Source organism: Lutjanus erythropterus, chromosome 1, assembly GCF_056507025.1.
Source record: "Lutjanus erythropterus isolate fLutEry1 chromosome 1, fLutEry1.hap2, whole genome shotgun sequence".
Classification (NCBI taxonomy): Eukaryota; Metazoa; Chordata; class Actinopteri; order Lutjaniformes; family Lutjanidae; genus Lutjanus; species Lutjanus erythropterus.
Window position 1 is genome coordinate 37,184,623 of NC_139317.1, and position 16,439 is coordinate 37,201,061.

The 16,439-nt window shown below is 38.4% G+C and overlaps 1 protein-coding gene across 1 annotated transcript in view; it reads right to left on the bottom strand.

The window, feature by feature from the left end:
• lrrc49 (leucine rich repeat containing 49) overlaps positions 1 to 15,366 on the bottom strand; it is a 47,983-nt gene extending 32,617 nt beyond the window's left edge. The window contains exons 1-8 of the mRNA XM_084721124.1: positions 15,085 to 15,366; positions 14,849 to 14,911; positions 14,684 to 14,753; positions 14,306 to 14,545; positions 14,053 to 14,155; positions 12,635 to 12,838; positions 11,765 to 11,831; positions 5,360 to 5,503 (exon numbers count right to left, since the gene is read on the bottom strand). Coding sequence (XP_084577250.1) covers positions 5,360 to 5,503; positions 11,765 to 11,831; positions 12,635 to 12,838; positions 14,053 to 14,155; positions 14,306 to 14,545; positions 14,684 to 14,753; positions 14,849 to 14,911; positions 15,085 to 15,174 — 981 coding nt within the window. The 5' untranslated portion in view covers positions 15,175 to 15,366. The remainder of the gene's footprint in view (positions 1 to 5,359; positions 5,504 to 11,764; positions 11,832 to 12,634; positions 12,839 to 14,052; positions 14,156 to 14,305; positions 14,546 to 14,683; positions 14,754 to 14,848; positions 14,912 to 15,084) is intronic.
• Between the last annotated feature and the right edge of the window lie 1,073 nt (positions 15,367 to 16,439).

Genomic DNA, 16,439 nt, shown 5'->3' on the forward strand with positions numbered 1-16,439 from the left:
AAGCCAAGTGCCATCTAGTTCCATTATATTTCAGATAGGGCAGACATCTCTATGGCTGACATCTCCAACACTTGACAACTCACACTTAAACTATGTAGCTGAATAAACAGCACTACAGGTAAGAGTAAAGAGATGTATTTTCCATTTGGGGGTGAACCTCCCCTTAACATTTATCTGGTGGCTTGAACCACACCTAAAATGGGACGATCATGTTGCTCTGTGTTTGCTGAATATATCATTTGTAAATTTTAAGCAAACATGCAAGCCATGAGCATGATAATTCAGGTTTTTTGCTGCCTGGTGGTAAAACATTACTTTGACAATCATTTCTGATATGTGGAAAAGCAAAGCGTGCTTCTTATTGCAACAGCACACATACATACTGACTCAACACTAAAGACCAAGAATGAAGGGATTTTTGTTGTATCAGCTGTGTAATGCTTTACTGTGCACCTCAGCAATACGGGCACATGTTAAAACTGCAAGTCATGCTATCCAGTGCTAGCTTCATCTGACCCTCCACCACACTCCCTGAGTCTGTGTCTGTGCTAGTCCCTGTATGGATGCTGGTGAAGCTGCAGCCCCTGCACGCACAGTCTGAGACTAAATTTAGCAGCCCTGTCTCAGACAGAATGATGTCATCACTGAGCTGATGTGCTGCATAACAATCGCCCACCAATGTGGTCTCTTTTTCAAGCAGCCCGATTGATCAGAACCAATCGGCTGACAGGATCTGATGTGAGGTTGGGTACAGTTGTTGGGTACAGCTGTGTTGCTGTGTGCTGGCATGCCTGCGGGTATGTATTTATGTCGGTGTGCCTGTGCCTTCACCTCTTTATCGCGGCTCCACCCTCTTCTCACTGACAGTTTGCGTGTCTATATTTTTCACACTTATACTGAGCCCTGGCAAGAGGCATTACTCCACAAACACAGAGCTGCCTCTCATCACCGCTGTCTCAGGTGCATACACAAACACACCACAAAAAAAAGAGCATGAAAGCTGCTCAAACAAACACACAGGTACATGTGGATGCTGAGGGGGTTACAACGATTGTAAGCTGTTGGGTTTTGCGGCTGCTCTTTGAATAGCACAGACTTGAGACGTGAGCACATCTGGCAGGTATTGTGCACTAGAATAGCAGATGCTGTGCATTATGTATACACACATGTTGAGACAGCAGATCTGGTGTTAAATGTGCCTTCCTGTGTTGTTTTTGCACTGCACTTGAGAGAGATCGGATCACTCAATCAATCGATTAGATTTTCAGTAGCAAAATTAACTTGCTTCATAATTAATCTAATTTTCTCTGCTCTTTGCCTTTAAACTTGGGGAAACTGAGCAAAAAAAATCCTCATTATTGCTGCTATATTGACCCTGTCTTTGATAATTCAAGTTTAATGTTAAAATTTTCCACTTTTTCTGCTTTGAGGCAGCATATTAATTCATTAGATCCCCTCAGTGGAAAATTTCAAGTTTATAACATGTAGAACAGACCTATGTAATGTTAGCCAAAGAGAAATTATGGATTCAGAAGATGTGAACACACACACATACAGACCAGAGCTGACTAATCTCCAGCAGTGCTACCTGACAGCATTGGATATTTTTCAATTGCAGTGATGCTTGACTCATTATTGGCCCCACAAGGAGACAAGCCCGTTGGAAAAACTCCTGTTAATCCATAAAGCCAGTCTGCCTCTGGGTGATGCCTTTCTGTTTTGTCTGTTTTAGCAATGCTCATGCTGCTTTGCTTTTCTAAACAAATCACTGTTCCTGCTGCCAAAAATGTAAAATGTATCACTTACTGACTGCCACAAAATCTCTCAATGGGAAGACCCACCTGAGAGCACGAGTAAACAGCAAAAGTTTTATGAAATCATTATATGCTGAATCACTGCTGTGTTATCATTGTGTAGTAAGCATTAGAGTGTAATGTGTATGAAAATGTAATCAATTTAAGTGGAAATGTTTGGCTACTACAAGTGAGTAAGCAAAACAACTGTACTAGAATGTATTTCAACAAAACAGAACCAAAAATACATCTGTTTAGATGCTTTAAAACAGTGGTTCTCCACCTTTTTCCTTAAAGGACCAATTTTCTATCATTAAGAAACCTGACAGCCCCAAGTGACATATTTTATGGATATTTCATATTATTTTCAATGAACAACTGATAAACTGTACAATTAACCCAAATAGTGAACATAATGACTGCAGGAAGTTTGTGCAAAACAAGCAATATGGATGGATTTTAAGCCCATTATTTCCTGTGAATATTGCATCAGAGATTAGTTCTGTAGGAACATTTTATACTATTCTTTGCCTGTATTGTGTTTTTTCTTATGATTAACAATCATACATACTTTTTATTTATTGAAAGTTATTTGAAAGTTTACATCTTAAATACTAATCTAAACTTTCAAAATTACAATTTTGTTCAGTTTTATTCAGAGAAAATAAAAGAAAATTCTGAGATTTAGGCCTACTCTCTATTTTTGTACATTTTCTTACATCTCTCAACTTGCAATCCCAGAGCATCAAGCAGCTTCTTTGCCCCTCTCCAGCAGCTCCCTGTGACTTCTACAAATCAATCACATGGAAATGAATAACATATCTTTCATCATTTTTATTTAGCATTGTTGTGGGTCTTAAAATAGTTTTACCTTCTTCAGTTAGAAAATGTGTTGTTTCTACAGTAAATTAAAAAAAAAAAGTTGAATATTTCTTCAACTAAAATTGTGCATCATAGCTGACATCTATGGCTCAGTGCCTTTTCATCCAAATTTTGCCAGTGACTCATCTTGAGTCTCCCTAGTTTAGTTCAGTTTATTTGATTTATAAAAGGATAGTCTGCAATGACATGGGTCAAGGAATGAAAACATGGTCGCACCAGATTTAGCAAGATGCTAATTTCCATCTGTAGTCCTGCACATAACAAGTAGATGCAATAAATGAAATTTAAAGTGCAATATCGACTACAGTAAATGCAGATGCCTTATATGATAAAAACAGTAAATACTCACTGCACTGTACAAAATACAGTATGAAAAACACAACAACGACCATAGACAGCTATGGATGCCAAATCCAAAAAAAGTAAAGTCACAGAGGAAAATAGCAAATTTGGCAGTTGTGGCTTGAAACAGATACTTTGAAAGTAAAGGCTGCACACCTCTGGCAGATAAAATATGCGTATGTAACATGTAAGGCTTATATAATTATGTACTGGATGACTGAGTCTGACATATGAGTCTTAAAATTCTGGCACTCTCAGCCACAGCACTTTTTTCTAGTCCAGAATTCCACTTTTCATCTGCCTTGAATGAAAGGGAAAGCCTGGACACCTGGAGGATGGTTATTTACTTTGCGCCTGAAACAAGCACTTGGCAGCACACACCACTAATGACAGAGACTGGAGAATCTGCTGAGGGGTAGCATTTTTCCTTTACTGTGTATCAAATGAAACATTGCATCCGATAATTAGGACTGGAAGTGGTTCTCGATCAGACCTTGCAGGCAGAGGGCAGGGTGAGTGATGGGAAGAGCCTTCATACCACACAATGTTGAATTCCGTTTGTATTTTCTACCCCAAAAAGCAGGAAAGGGCTTAGGGGATTTGCATACAAATGAAGGGGCCTGTTTTGGCATGCACCCTTCTGTTTATCAGATTAAAACTATAGAAACCAAGGGGAGTGAATTTCCGTGTTTAGAATATCCAGTTTCTCTTTCACTGTGCCAGAAACTTGGTGGGAGGTTGTGGGTAATGAGCTGTGTCTCCCTGGGTAACACCGTTGAGATACATTTCACCACAGACTTTCTTACAAAGATTCTATTGATGTAATTTCTGTGTTTGTTATTTTGTGACAGTAAAAACTGCTACGTGTGATCCCACAAATAGAGGAAACAGTAACCTTCCAAAGAGCCTGGTCCAAAGGAGTGACATGAAGATGAAAGATGAAGCACGCTACTTGCACTTTTATCCTATGAAGAATATTTTCCTACAGAAGAGTTGTCAGTGGGTATGACAATGTTTATTTGTTCATGAAAATGCAGGAAAAAAAATACTGTGAATTATTTGGCAGCTGCAGAAACTTCACAGGTCATCAATACATCCATGCACTTAAGTATGTTGGATTTTTGCTCAGTTTTGTCATAAAGCACTTTGGCGAAAACCTGAGATCAAAGATCAATAGATTAGGGAGGTACTGTTGAGGAATTTCCAGGTTATATTCTGAGTTTCAGATTAAATTGGCAGTAAAAAATGCCACTCTTTAACTAACTCTTTTTCTGATGATGTGCTTTATGAGCAATATAGATAGGGAAGATGCAAAGCTGCTGAGCTGTATGTTAATAATGTCATCAAATGAATGTCATGTAATTACAGCAGTGCAACCTGTATGCATCAGGTTGCTATGGGAACCTCAGTTGGTGATGCATAAACTGATTTTTCACAAGTGCTCCAGGTCACGAAAGTTTACACAGCATACACTAAAAGACTGGTGAAGCAAATACAGACCACTTTGAATGATGTTTTTAAGCTTGATCCTGATTTGCTGCCAACTCTGTTTGACACTGCTGAAATAATCTCAGAACACTTATTAGAAAACTGACTAGTCTATCCTATTAATTACAGAAAAGATCTGATCAATAAAATTCATTTCACTTTGACTTGGCCAAAAGCTAAAGCAATTTCCACGTATCCAATATGGGACAGTGTCAGACCAACACATCATGTATCATACTGTATCAAGTTTAATTGTTTGTCATGCAGTTGTCGCAGTTGTTAGAAATAAACAGCAGGCTTCAAGAACACATTAATTGTATGTGTAATTTTCTGCGTTCTTCTCTTGCCTTATTTTAGGTAACACTGTTGCTGTCTGCCTTAATATATTCTGTAGTATATTTATTTATAAATAGCCCTCCATTATTACAACTTGTTCATCTTGACTGAAGTTGGTGTCACACAATCAGCCCACTTTGTGCAGAAGAAGACTCAAATTATGCACAAAACACCCTTTTTTTTTAGGTGAACATGCACAGAGCCTGAAGAAGAAAGCCTGGGTTCCCAAAGAAAGTTGATAACCACCATCATGATATCCATTTCATGCAAAGAAAGCCTGTTGAGCTTGCTATCATAATCTTGTAACACATGTTTATAATATTTCTAACTTCTGTTTGCATAGAAGAAAACAGAAGCTCCATAAAGCAAAAGGGAAGAAATGTCAGCCTTGGCTAGAAATGAGATTGTGTTTAATGTGAACAATTGAACAATTCTTTCCCTTTATATGAAGCAGAATAATGAGCATGCAGTGAATAATAAGCTTTAAGATGTCGCTAATTGGGAAAAAGGCCCCTCACCACCATAGAGATGCAGTTGTGTCGTAGGTTGAGTTCATTCAGACAGTCCAGGCCCTGCAGTTTTTCCATTCTGGAGATGCTGTTTCCTGCCAGGTTCAATACCCGTAACTCGCTCAGGTGAGACACATTTTCTATCCTGCAGATCTGTATGAAAGCACAGTGAGACAAAGACAGTGCATAACATAAGATTATGTAAAACAACAGTCTATAAAATCATACTGTTCATACAGAGAGGCACAGAGGGAGGCAGTTAGAAGTGTGAAAATACACTTGGAATTGTGTACATTTAGCGCTCACCCTCACATTCAAATCATGCATTTAATAATCATTAGATGGTTTTTATCTATTTAGAATTCTTTTGCCTACACTCAGCTAATTCTTTGGAGATGCAAGACAGCAAAAGAGCAGTGTGCTCCATTTTCTTTGCAGTGCCTGAGGCTACACCTTCTGCTAAATGACACTAAAACAGAAATGACATTTCCACCCCTCTCAAGTACCTCAGAGTGAACCAGTTCACAGCAACAATCTGTATAACTTGTGAACATCTTGAAGGACTCAGACGCAGTCATTCACTTCAAGTTGTAACTCCCATTTGACCTCCAAAATCATAAGAACAAACAAGAAGTTGAGGATCAGTCAATGGTGAAACGATACCCAGCTCTCTCCCCTCTCTGTCTGGGAGAGAATACTTAGGGGCCCCCTGTCATAATGACACGTAAAATACTTCAGAAGAATTCCTGAAGGCTGTTACCCTGAGAATGATGTGTTTGCCCCCTATAGCATACACTGTAGATATGAGGATGAGGATAAAAGGGCAGCAGGGGTTCAAGGATTCTGTCAAAAGACAATACCCAAGGATCACCACTGTTCAAATATTAAATAGGTCAACTGGAATAGAAATTCAGCTAAGAATTAAAGGAGCAATATGTAAGACCCTTTTTTTAAAAAAAAATCCTGATAGAAAGCTGAAACCATAGACAGTATATTAAATAGGATGAAGCCCTATTTATTATACGGTCTATGGTTGAAGTGAGTTCTTTCCCCCACCCAATCCACAGAATAGAAGGTCAGGCAGGCTGCCTGCAGGCTGCATGAACACTGAACCCACAGGAGTGCAAGACAAGTGCGATATTGTACACTGTAAAATGATCAGCTATTTAGAACAGCCAGTTGTCTGTCAATGTGGAGATGGAGTTCAGGGACTGCCTGCCAGACTTTGTATTGCTCAGTTTAACTGTTATAAACATCTATACCTTCTAAAAGATTATCAGATTTCTTATAACTTATAAACAAACTCTTATTCATTCATAAACCATTCAGGATGAATTTTAACTCTAAGAAAGGTAAAACTGAGTACATGCTGGCTGTAGCATTGTTGCTGTAGAAGCCAGTATTTCAACATAGCATGTTTCCTTAATCTCTGATGGCAGATCATGTTCGTTTTATAATTTAGTGCAGTAAACATGTTACATATTTCTCCTTAAAAAAAAGGAAAAAGTAGTTGAAATACAGATAGAGATAAGAAGCAAATGGGTTTTAAGCATGTGTCTTGAAATATCTGAGAGATCTCACAGGGTCATACTTGTAAAAACTACAAAGAGGATTTTAAAATCAATACACAAACCTGCAGGAAACCACTGTAACATGAGGAGTAATAGGTGCTTTCCCTTTGGCCTCAGTCAGCAGTCTGACTGCAGAGTTTTAGATTGTTTTGAAGAGTTCAGACAGGAACTTATTACAACAGAGATAAACTTGCGTAGCACTTTCTAAATATTGGGAAGAGACAAATGTACACCCTCTGGTAATGTCATGAAAAGCTCAAATGTTTAAAAATCAAGACTGTTAAGTTTGCTTGTTTTTGATGTATGAAAAACACAACATTTTTACAGAGCTGGTTCAGTGCACTGTCAGTGCGTGTGCATGTACAGGTGGCAGCACTCTTAAAAGAAAATGACAATAAACTGAGTGCATCACCTCCAAATACCCCCATTAGGCAGTCTTATCTGGTGATGGATGAACAGAGTGAGATCATTACACTGCATTCAAAGGTGTTTACAACTGTGGTGTCACAGCTAACATGAACACTTCAGTCACCACACACTAACAGGACCATAACACCTCATAGATTAGAGAGGCAGGCTTGTGATACCTTTATGTTTCAAGTATGAAGAAGGGAAATGCATGAATGTAAAACAGTCAGTGAACCGTACCTGAATACATTATACATATCATCGCCCAAACAGGAAAGAAACACTCTCACAAGGTTAACATTACCTCACAGCAGCTCAGACTTGGGTATCCCTGACCTGAGCAAGGCAGATGTCGGCACACCAGGCCTCTGTCAGCACAAAGACACAGTATCTCTACATACACTGAAATTTTTTTTGGATAGCTTCGTTTGTAAATATTTGAGGATTTTGTGTTACACACCATGAATTAGGTCCTTTCCAGTGGTTTAGGTCAGGCATCCACAACGTTAAGATGGTATTTTACATGGTAAATGTTTCACCTGTACTACACTAATAACATTTCATTTCTCTAAGCACTTGAGATTATGGAAGTAGGACATGGATGCGAGAGTGTAGAAGATGTCTCTTACTTCAAAAACAGTAGGAATAGGATTATTCCAGTACCAGTATTGGAAATGCCTCCAATACAGCCCAAAATGCTGGCTTGGCTATCAGCAAATATTCAATACCCTATCTATGCAACAACCTTATATCATGTAATTTATTAGCACTGAAATGAGACACTGCTACCTCCTAGCAGCGTCCCGTAAGTCTTTTTTTTTTTTTTATCTAAGCCAGGCCACAGAACAATGACAGCAATTATATCACATGCACACAACGTTACTAGGAAGGAAGAGCACCAGGCTCAGAAGTCCATTCAGCATAGTGGCCAAACCATGTAATGACAACATCGTGTCATGACATGCTTTTTCCCCATAGACTTAAATTGTGAAAGAATGGTCTGCAAATGAGAGGATAAATTTTTTGAGTATCACAATCCCTCAAAATGACTCATTCCAATCAGAATTTAATACGTTCAGTCCAATAACATTGGAAAGTCTAGAAGAGCTGCATGATTAAATCATTTCATCCCATTCAAGTTAGCAGAGGCTAAAGTGGAAGTTAGTCACCTGGCCAAAGGAGGTCTCTGCGCTTCCTCAAAGGGCCACACAACACGGAAGCATAAGCTGAAGCTCCAACATGGTGGCTTCATGTGTGGCTGAGCAAAGCTCATAGGAGTGAACAGCCTCCAACACTGTATCCAGTTCATCTTAGTACTTAGCCACAATATTGAACTGCCGTGTTTTTGTAGGAGCCCACAACAGATAATCCAAAAACTGCCTCAAACGGGGCCTTGGAAGGGGACGGTGACGTGAGCAGTATTAATTTGGCTGCAATCTAGACACCACTAAATCTTACATACAGGTCATTTAAATGTGATTTTGAAAAAGGACAGGCAGGACAGAAAACAGAGGTTCTTGTTCGGAGATTTGAGAGCAGCGGTGGGCATGCCAAGAAGGAGAGCTGTAACATCAACTCCTGGCCTGTTTCGTGTAAACAATACAGTAATAACATCTTAAATATTTCATATAATGGCCTTGTGTTGTCAACTAAGAGAACACACAGATAACCTTGGGTTACAGCTGTCATTAATGACAGAAAAGCCAAATGCATTCTCTGTTCCAGCTTTAGCAAAACCCTGAGTACTATGCTTACCACACATGACAGATATAGTCAAACTTGATCAAAATCATCATCTTGATGTTCAAGAGTGATATTAGCTCTACCGTGTACATGAGTTTAACAAACTTCTCTAACTGTGATACTTTTTCTTTGTTTCACAGACCCTGCAGGGCTTTCTCCACTCTCTTCTGAGAGTATTCAAGTCAAACTGCTCGAGTGTAAAACACCGCCGCCTGACTTAAGAGGTTATCCAACAATGTCGGGTCACACTTTAACCCCAATACTTGGTCAGTGAGACCAAATGTGGGTTGGATGCACACTCCCAAAGAGAATATCTCCTTTTGAATAGTTCCAGCAAACTGGAAATGAAACGACATCCTGTTACAGAAATGTGTGTGTAAAAGGATAGGTTGGGAAGTGATGTGAGCCCCCCTGCTAGAGGATTGGAGGAAGAAAGGATGACAATGATGTACTGCTTGTGGTTAAAGCATGCACACAAAAGGAAAGAGGACAAGCAGCTGGTTTTATGCAGCCAACAGTGACTACACAACAACTCATCTGGGTAGAATAACTATGACTTCAACTTTATTTTACTTCATTTATCCAATAATCCCCCTGCTGACTTCACTCACCTCATCATCTTGTAACATCGTTGTGCAGCGATTCACATTACATTTGGGTGGTCACGTCTCTAGTGAGTTCGTAAAACGCTGAATAAAGGTGATTTAACAGTTATTTAAGTGCACAAAACAGAGGGTTCGAGGCCACTGAGTGAAAAGCAACCTGTCCTGGTCAGAATAATAGATTTATCATCTGCTCTTCAATAGGCGCCTGCCAACAAAAGGCTACCTCCGAATACAATATGCTCTCATTTCTAACAAGGACAGCACAAAAGATTCTATTTATAATTTCTGTCTAAACTCACTCACCATTCAACTGTCACATTATCAGAGGTGTTTAAAGTAACTATAGAGATGTAGTTAGGAAACACAACAGGTGGACAGAGCTTGAGACAACAAAGTATCCGCTGTCAGGAAAAACAACACAACACTGAAGCAGTCATTGAATAGTAATCGGGACATCTGCTCATGCAAAGGACAGCCAACATCAGAGAAGGAAGGAGTCTTACCAGGCCTCTGGAGTAGCTCTCTGAGGATGGGCGTAGGCGGCAAACTGGCAAAATGCTAATTTAACCGAGGGAAGCCTTTCTATTCTATACTCCCTTTCCAGGAGCGGCTAAAATCCTCATCTGACACCAGTTTATTTCTCAGGCTTTTAAGAGCAGTGAGCTATGCTCTATTATGGAGGCAGGCCAGACAGAAGCAAAACCAGGTTTCAACTGAGTAAATACAGATTGAGAAGAAAATTAACAAAATATCATTTTGTTTGTTAGCTAGCTACAAAGTTAACAATATGTCACAATGTTTGATAGCTAGTTAAACACTTAACAATAACGTATGTTGTTTGACAGAGCTAAAAAATTAACAAAAGTTTATAGTGTGTTAGCAAAGTAATTAAAATGTTAGATTGTTTGCTATCTGGCTAAAAAGTTAGTTAACCTAGTTAGCCTAGGCATGATAGATAGAATATTATAAAATGGATAACAATATAGTAGGGGAAAAAAGAGACTACCTGCCAATAACTGTTTTAATGAATCACCTGGGGTGAACATAAGCAGAGACGCATCATAGAACTCAATTGAGCTGAGTTTGTTCTTTAAACTTCTACTGGATAATTTTACTCAATCCATCTCAAAAAATGTAGCAAAAATATTTGGTGCAAAAGGTTTAAATTTGATTTGGATTTAGAATAAAAACTAAAGTAATAATGAAAGAGAGGTTTAAAATTTACCTTTCTCTATTATCTATTTTCATTTTAAGCTAGTTTAAAAGTTTGGGGAAGCAAGTTAAACCATGATCGGACCATGATTTTCAAATGGATTCGTGTTGGTGCAATCCAGCCTTTGACTCAAAATACCTGAGGGGCAGCATAATTTACTACAGTGCATAACGATTCCCAGTGATAAAAAAAAAACCCAACAACATAGAATCAGTTGTGCCTGTTGAATAAATTATGCTAGGGTCACTAAGGAAACAAATGTGGGAGTAGACCCTGGACAAGAGCTTGTGGGTTCTTATGGTTTTCAATTGTTTGTTCTCTTACAGTGCTGGGAACTCAAACAAATGCTGTTTTAAGTCCTTAAAAACTGAGGTAGGTAGGAGGGTGATCATAGCATCATCCATCAGATTTATGACTTAAAAATTACTTTGTGGCCTGAAAAAATGCCAGACATGACTCTCTGTCCCTAAAACTGTTGATTGACACTCAATCTACAAAATATAGCTGCACTGCATTTCAAAGATGTTAGACAGTAACAAGTTGACAATTTAGCTATAATGTCTGCCCTGAATAGACATCACTTTATAGGCCAATGGACTAAGATGAAGGGCTTAGAATGAGCATGAGGATGTGTTTCCTCATGCCTGGCCTCCTGCTGTCATGTCTGTTTGACTCTAGCATTACAGAGCTGCATCTCACACAGCAAACTACTAGTTAGCCACAGTGTGGAGGAGGCGGAAGCGACAATCCAGTGCTGCTGCTGAACTCTGCAGCTGAAAATAATGATCTCCAGTTACAATATTGGCAACCAAACGAACTAGACTAAACACACACACACATCCTTGTAGGTGGGAGGGTAGCAAAGGAACAGTACCTGATTGTTATGCAAATCCAGGATATTCAGTTTGGACAGGCTTTCCAGGAAACATATCTTGTGGATTCTGAGAATATTAAGAAGAAGTGACATAATTTGTTATGATCTCTTCAAAAAGATCAACAACACATTTTGTTGATTCTTAAATGTACCAGGTGCAGCCAACTACGTGTTCAGGAAAATCATGGGAAAATAGGAAAGTTTGTGTGTGTGTGTGTGTGTGTGTGTGTGTGTGTGTGTGTGTGTGTGTGTGTGTGTGTGTTACATTCCCCCAAGGGAAATATACATAAGTGATTTATTGTTCAGGACGATTCATATGGATTTAGATCAAATTACATGTAAGGCTGCAGTCTCTTGAAGAATGCCAGTACAAAAGCTAAATAGTGGTATTCTTTGCTCTTCAAGAGCCAAACATGGCTTAGGAAGCAGGTCTAGAAAGATAAACGTCATGTTTTACAGAAACAAAAATGCCAGGAAAAAAAAAAGCCAGAGTTTGTCTATAAAATCTTGATGTCATTGACAGTGATTTGTGACTTTAATATTCTTCCTGCTGACCTCTTGAAACAAAAATGACTACTACCAAAATGAATGGTTTTTCAAATTAAACAGGGAACCTGCTGGAAAACACCCCTTTCTGAATCTTAACATGTGGAAAAGCGAGTATAACAGTATAAAATGTATAAAACAAATAAGGTATGAGCAACACCACATTAGACTCCATCTGAAGTCTATACACTCTCATCTACCCTGAAATTCTGTACTACCACAAATCTGAACCACACAATGCTATCTTGTGTAACAGAGACAATTCAGACGAATCTGAGCCATTCTTGTGTTTGTTTGTTTGTGAATCCACTGATGACAGCCAACCTGTTCCGCCCCAACATAAGGATCCTAAGAGAGCTCAGGGCCTCAATGCCATTCATTTCAGAGATGTTATTGTCATACAAGTTCAGGAAAACAAGCTGTTGCAGATGTGACAGATGCTGGATTCTTGTGATTAGATTGTGCTGGAGGTTGAGAAGCTGTAGTCCATCCATAATGCCCAGCTGAGGGCATTCCTCCAGACCACGCCTGGAAAATTAAATGTAACACAGTTTAAGCTTTACTTAGATGATTACAGATCAGTGCCTCATTTTCCTGACATAACTGCATTTCACCTTCAAGACATGCAATCTAGTTTGGCAAATTACTCATTTAGTATTTTGCTGTGATTATTGATTGACTTGTTTCTGCCCTGCCACCAGTGAGTAATTCTTTCTCAGTAAACACTTATCTTTTCAGACTAGGAATGGCTATTTCAAGGGACTTTGCTGCTCCCTGGTGGCAATCTGAAGCACTTGCCATTTTAGATAAAAGTCTCATTATTTCAAGATACTGTGATGTCCAGACTAAGTTCAAAATAGGGCTGAACAATGTTGAAAAAACATTTAATTGCAGTTATATTGACTGATATTGCATTTGTGATATGATTAGTGACATTAAAGGGAATGATCATTTTTGCATCATTATTGTCCCATCACTGAAAAAGATATTAAAATTATTATTATGTGATTTTTTTGTGGGGATCTGCACTAAACGTTCTTAAATGTTGTTGAATATATCTGTAGGCCAGGGCATCTCTGTGGCACAAATAATATTTAATTTAAAATGGTATTTTAACACACATGTTGCCTTTAACAAATATTGCGCATCCTGCAATTTGAAAATTGCTTAGACCATATTGCAATTTCAATAAAATTTCAAAATTGTTCAGCTCTAGATCATAAACTTATTAGCACAGGGATGACACAAGAATATGAAAGATATACAAACTAAACACAACACAACACAACCTCCCTGAAACATGACATGTCCAGTTCACAGATTTTATCAGACAACAGGGCTGCAACAAATTAGAATGTATTATTATTTATATTATTATATATTTTTGTGATTGATTAATCTGCTAATTATTTTTGCAGTAAATCAAATAATTGTTCAGTAAAAAAAAAAAGTCAGAAAAATGTGAAACACTCATAATTATTTCTAAGAGCCCAAAGTGAAAACTTCTTCTTTGTATGACCAACATTCCAAAACCAAAAGACTCTTCATTTACCCTCATAAATGACAAAGAAATGCAGCAACCACTTACATTAAAGAAGCTGGAACCAGGAAATGTTTTTTGTGTATAAAATGACTGAAATGATTAATCAATTATCAAGCTAGCAACTAATTTTCTTTCTTGCAGCTCTACTGCAGAGAAAAAAATCTAATCTGTTAAAAAATCAGAACGAGACCAGAGGTACCTGTCCAAGTCCATTCGTTGAAAACCAGATGCTAAGCTGTCACAAGGCAATCGAGTGAAGGGAAAACCAGGAACTGCGTTGTACTTATATCCTCCAGAGCCACCTGGCATGGACATTACACTTAGGTCAATACACACAAATAATACATAGTCCATTGCATAAAAAACATTGTTATATATTTGTACAATCTAAAAATCAGTTATAAAACTAATTCCCCAGTTCCACAATATTTGCTAAGTGATACTGTCATTACCTGCTGGCTTGGGAAGGTTTAAGGCATTAAAGTAGTAAGTGGTCCCTGCACTATGGGTTGGTCTCCTAGATTTGTCTCTGGCTTCTTGGGCAGCATGTGAAAATGTATCCAAACCACTTTGAGCACCACACGCTAGTGGTGCTAGGTTATGTGCAGAAGAATACATAGAGTCACTGGCAAGCAATGGCACCGGATGTGTCTGGACAAGTCCTCTCTGGCTGCATGCATGCAATCTGTTTTCTGCAGATGGTATGGTAGAGTGCAAACGGTCCATAAGATTATTTACATACCTCGTGAATATACAAGGATGAATCACACGAAAACCTCTTGGGTGGTTGGTGGGAGAGTGTGTGAATGAGTGGACTGGGTCAAGCTTACCTGGGTTAGAATGATTCAGTGTTTGGGTGGTATTCATGTGCTGCCTTTTTACAAGATCTTGACAGTCTGTCTGCGAAGAAATATGATAAATTGTGAAGCACTGAAATGTATATAGTCCGTTAACCACATAGCTTGTCTCTCAGTGTGTTCCTTGACATTACATACCATCTTCTGGGCTCCCTCAGGTAGTGATTTAATAGTTGTAAGGTGCAGCTTGCAGCTGTTGACCTGCAAAAATATTTTACTAATAAATAAATTGTGTTGCATTAAAAAAGACACAGAGCCCTTAAACACTAACATATAGCTATCCTATTAATTTAGATTCTTAAACTTATATCGTTTGCCTATATAGTATCGTATTGTGAAGCAATGGTAAAAGTCTACTGAAAAGATGTATTTACCATGGGGGTGAGAAACACCCATCTATCGTTGGCACTGGTGTTGTGTTTCTGAGACCGCATTGTTTTGCTCTCAGTCCGCTCCGGCTCCATTTAGCTAACGTTTGCTAAAGTTAACAGATAACAAGATCAACCTCCGCGTTGACTAAACCTCTATGAAAAACGTCACGAATATTTAAAAGCATTACACAAACTCTTTTGCTACATGAAGTTATTTCTACAGCTTAGATTTGTTTTTCCATTACCGACATTCATCTTTACTTCAGGCGCTACAAACTTCCTGGGAGACAAGCACTGTTGCCATGGCAATGACGGCGTTGCTTGGTTACACTCACTTCCCGTGTCACTGAAAAGCACTCCGTAGGGAAACTAAGGAAACTACTTTTGCTCAAACTGGCTTTATTTGCAACACACGGCATTACTTTATATTGTGTCTTTGTCTAGTTGAAGCCAGCTGCGTCATAATCTGAATTTAGATGCCCGTATTACACACAGTAATGAGGCCAGGCAGTATCACCGAATAAACCTTTTTCATGGTAGCCATATTGATATGAAATAGTAGGGTAAACACAGGTGTTCCCAATTATACTAATTAAGGTTCTATGACATTTAGTGTGGCAGAGCCTTTCCAGAACATGCACAATAGCACCCTGACTCTGTTTGACCTGAATGAAACAGAACATTAATTAGTATCATTGGTAACACCTGTGTTTACTATTTTGTGTCAATGTGGTTTTCATGAAAATAAAAGTCTATGGAGGTCTGTTATATGGACTGTACCTAGTAATAATAATGATAAATTTCCTCATTTATATAACATTACAAATAACAAATTTACAAAGTGCTTCACAGACATAAAAACAGAAAAAAAAACTAAAAAAAAATTAAATTTAAAAAAATCTTTAAGAATAAATAAATGAGTATGAGCATAAAACAAACAAAAATATATTTTTCATAGCAGCCATTTTGACATGAAATAGTAGTGTAAACATAGGTGTTACCAATGACAATAATTAAGGTTCCATTATATTCAGATCAAACAGGGTCAGGGTGCTGATATTGTGCATGTTGGCTCACTGGAAAGGCTCTGATACACTAAATGGAACAGGACCTTCATAACACCTGTGTTTACCCTACTATTTCATATCAATATGGCTTCTGTGAAAAAGGTCTATCTGCAGTCAGTATAGATAGGTAGAGCAGGGGTTAGGGGCCCAGAGTTAAACAAGTCAAGGTTAAATTCCAGCCAATCACACATGCCCTACCTGAATACACCTCCTGCAGAGGAGCCTAAAATGCAGCAGAAAAACAAGTGGTCTGATGTACATAGTAGCCTAAGTAAATACTAGGAGCTTCTG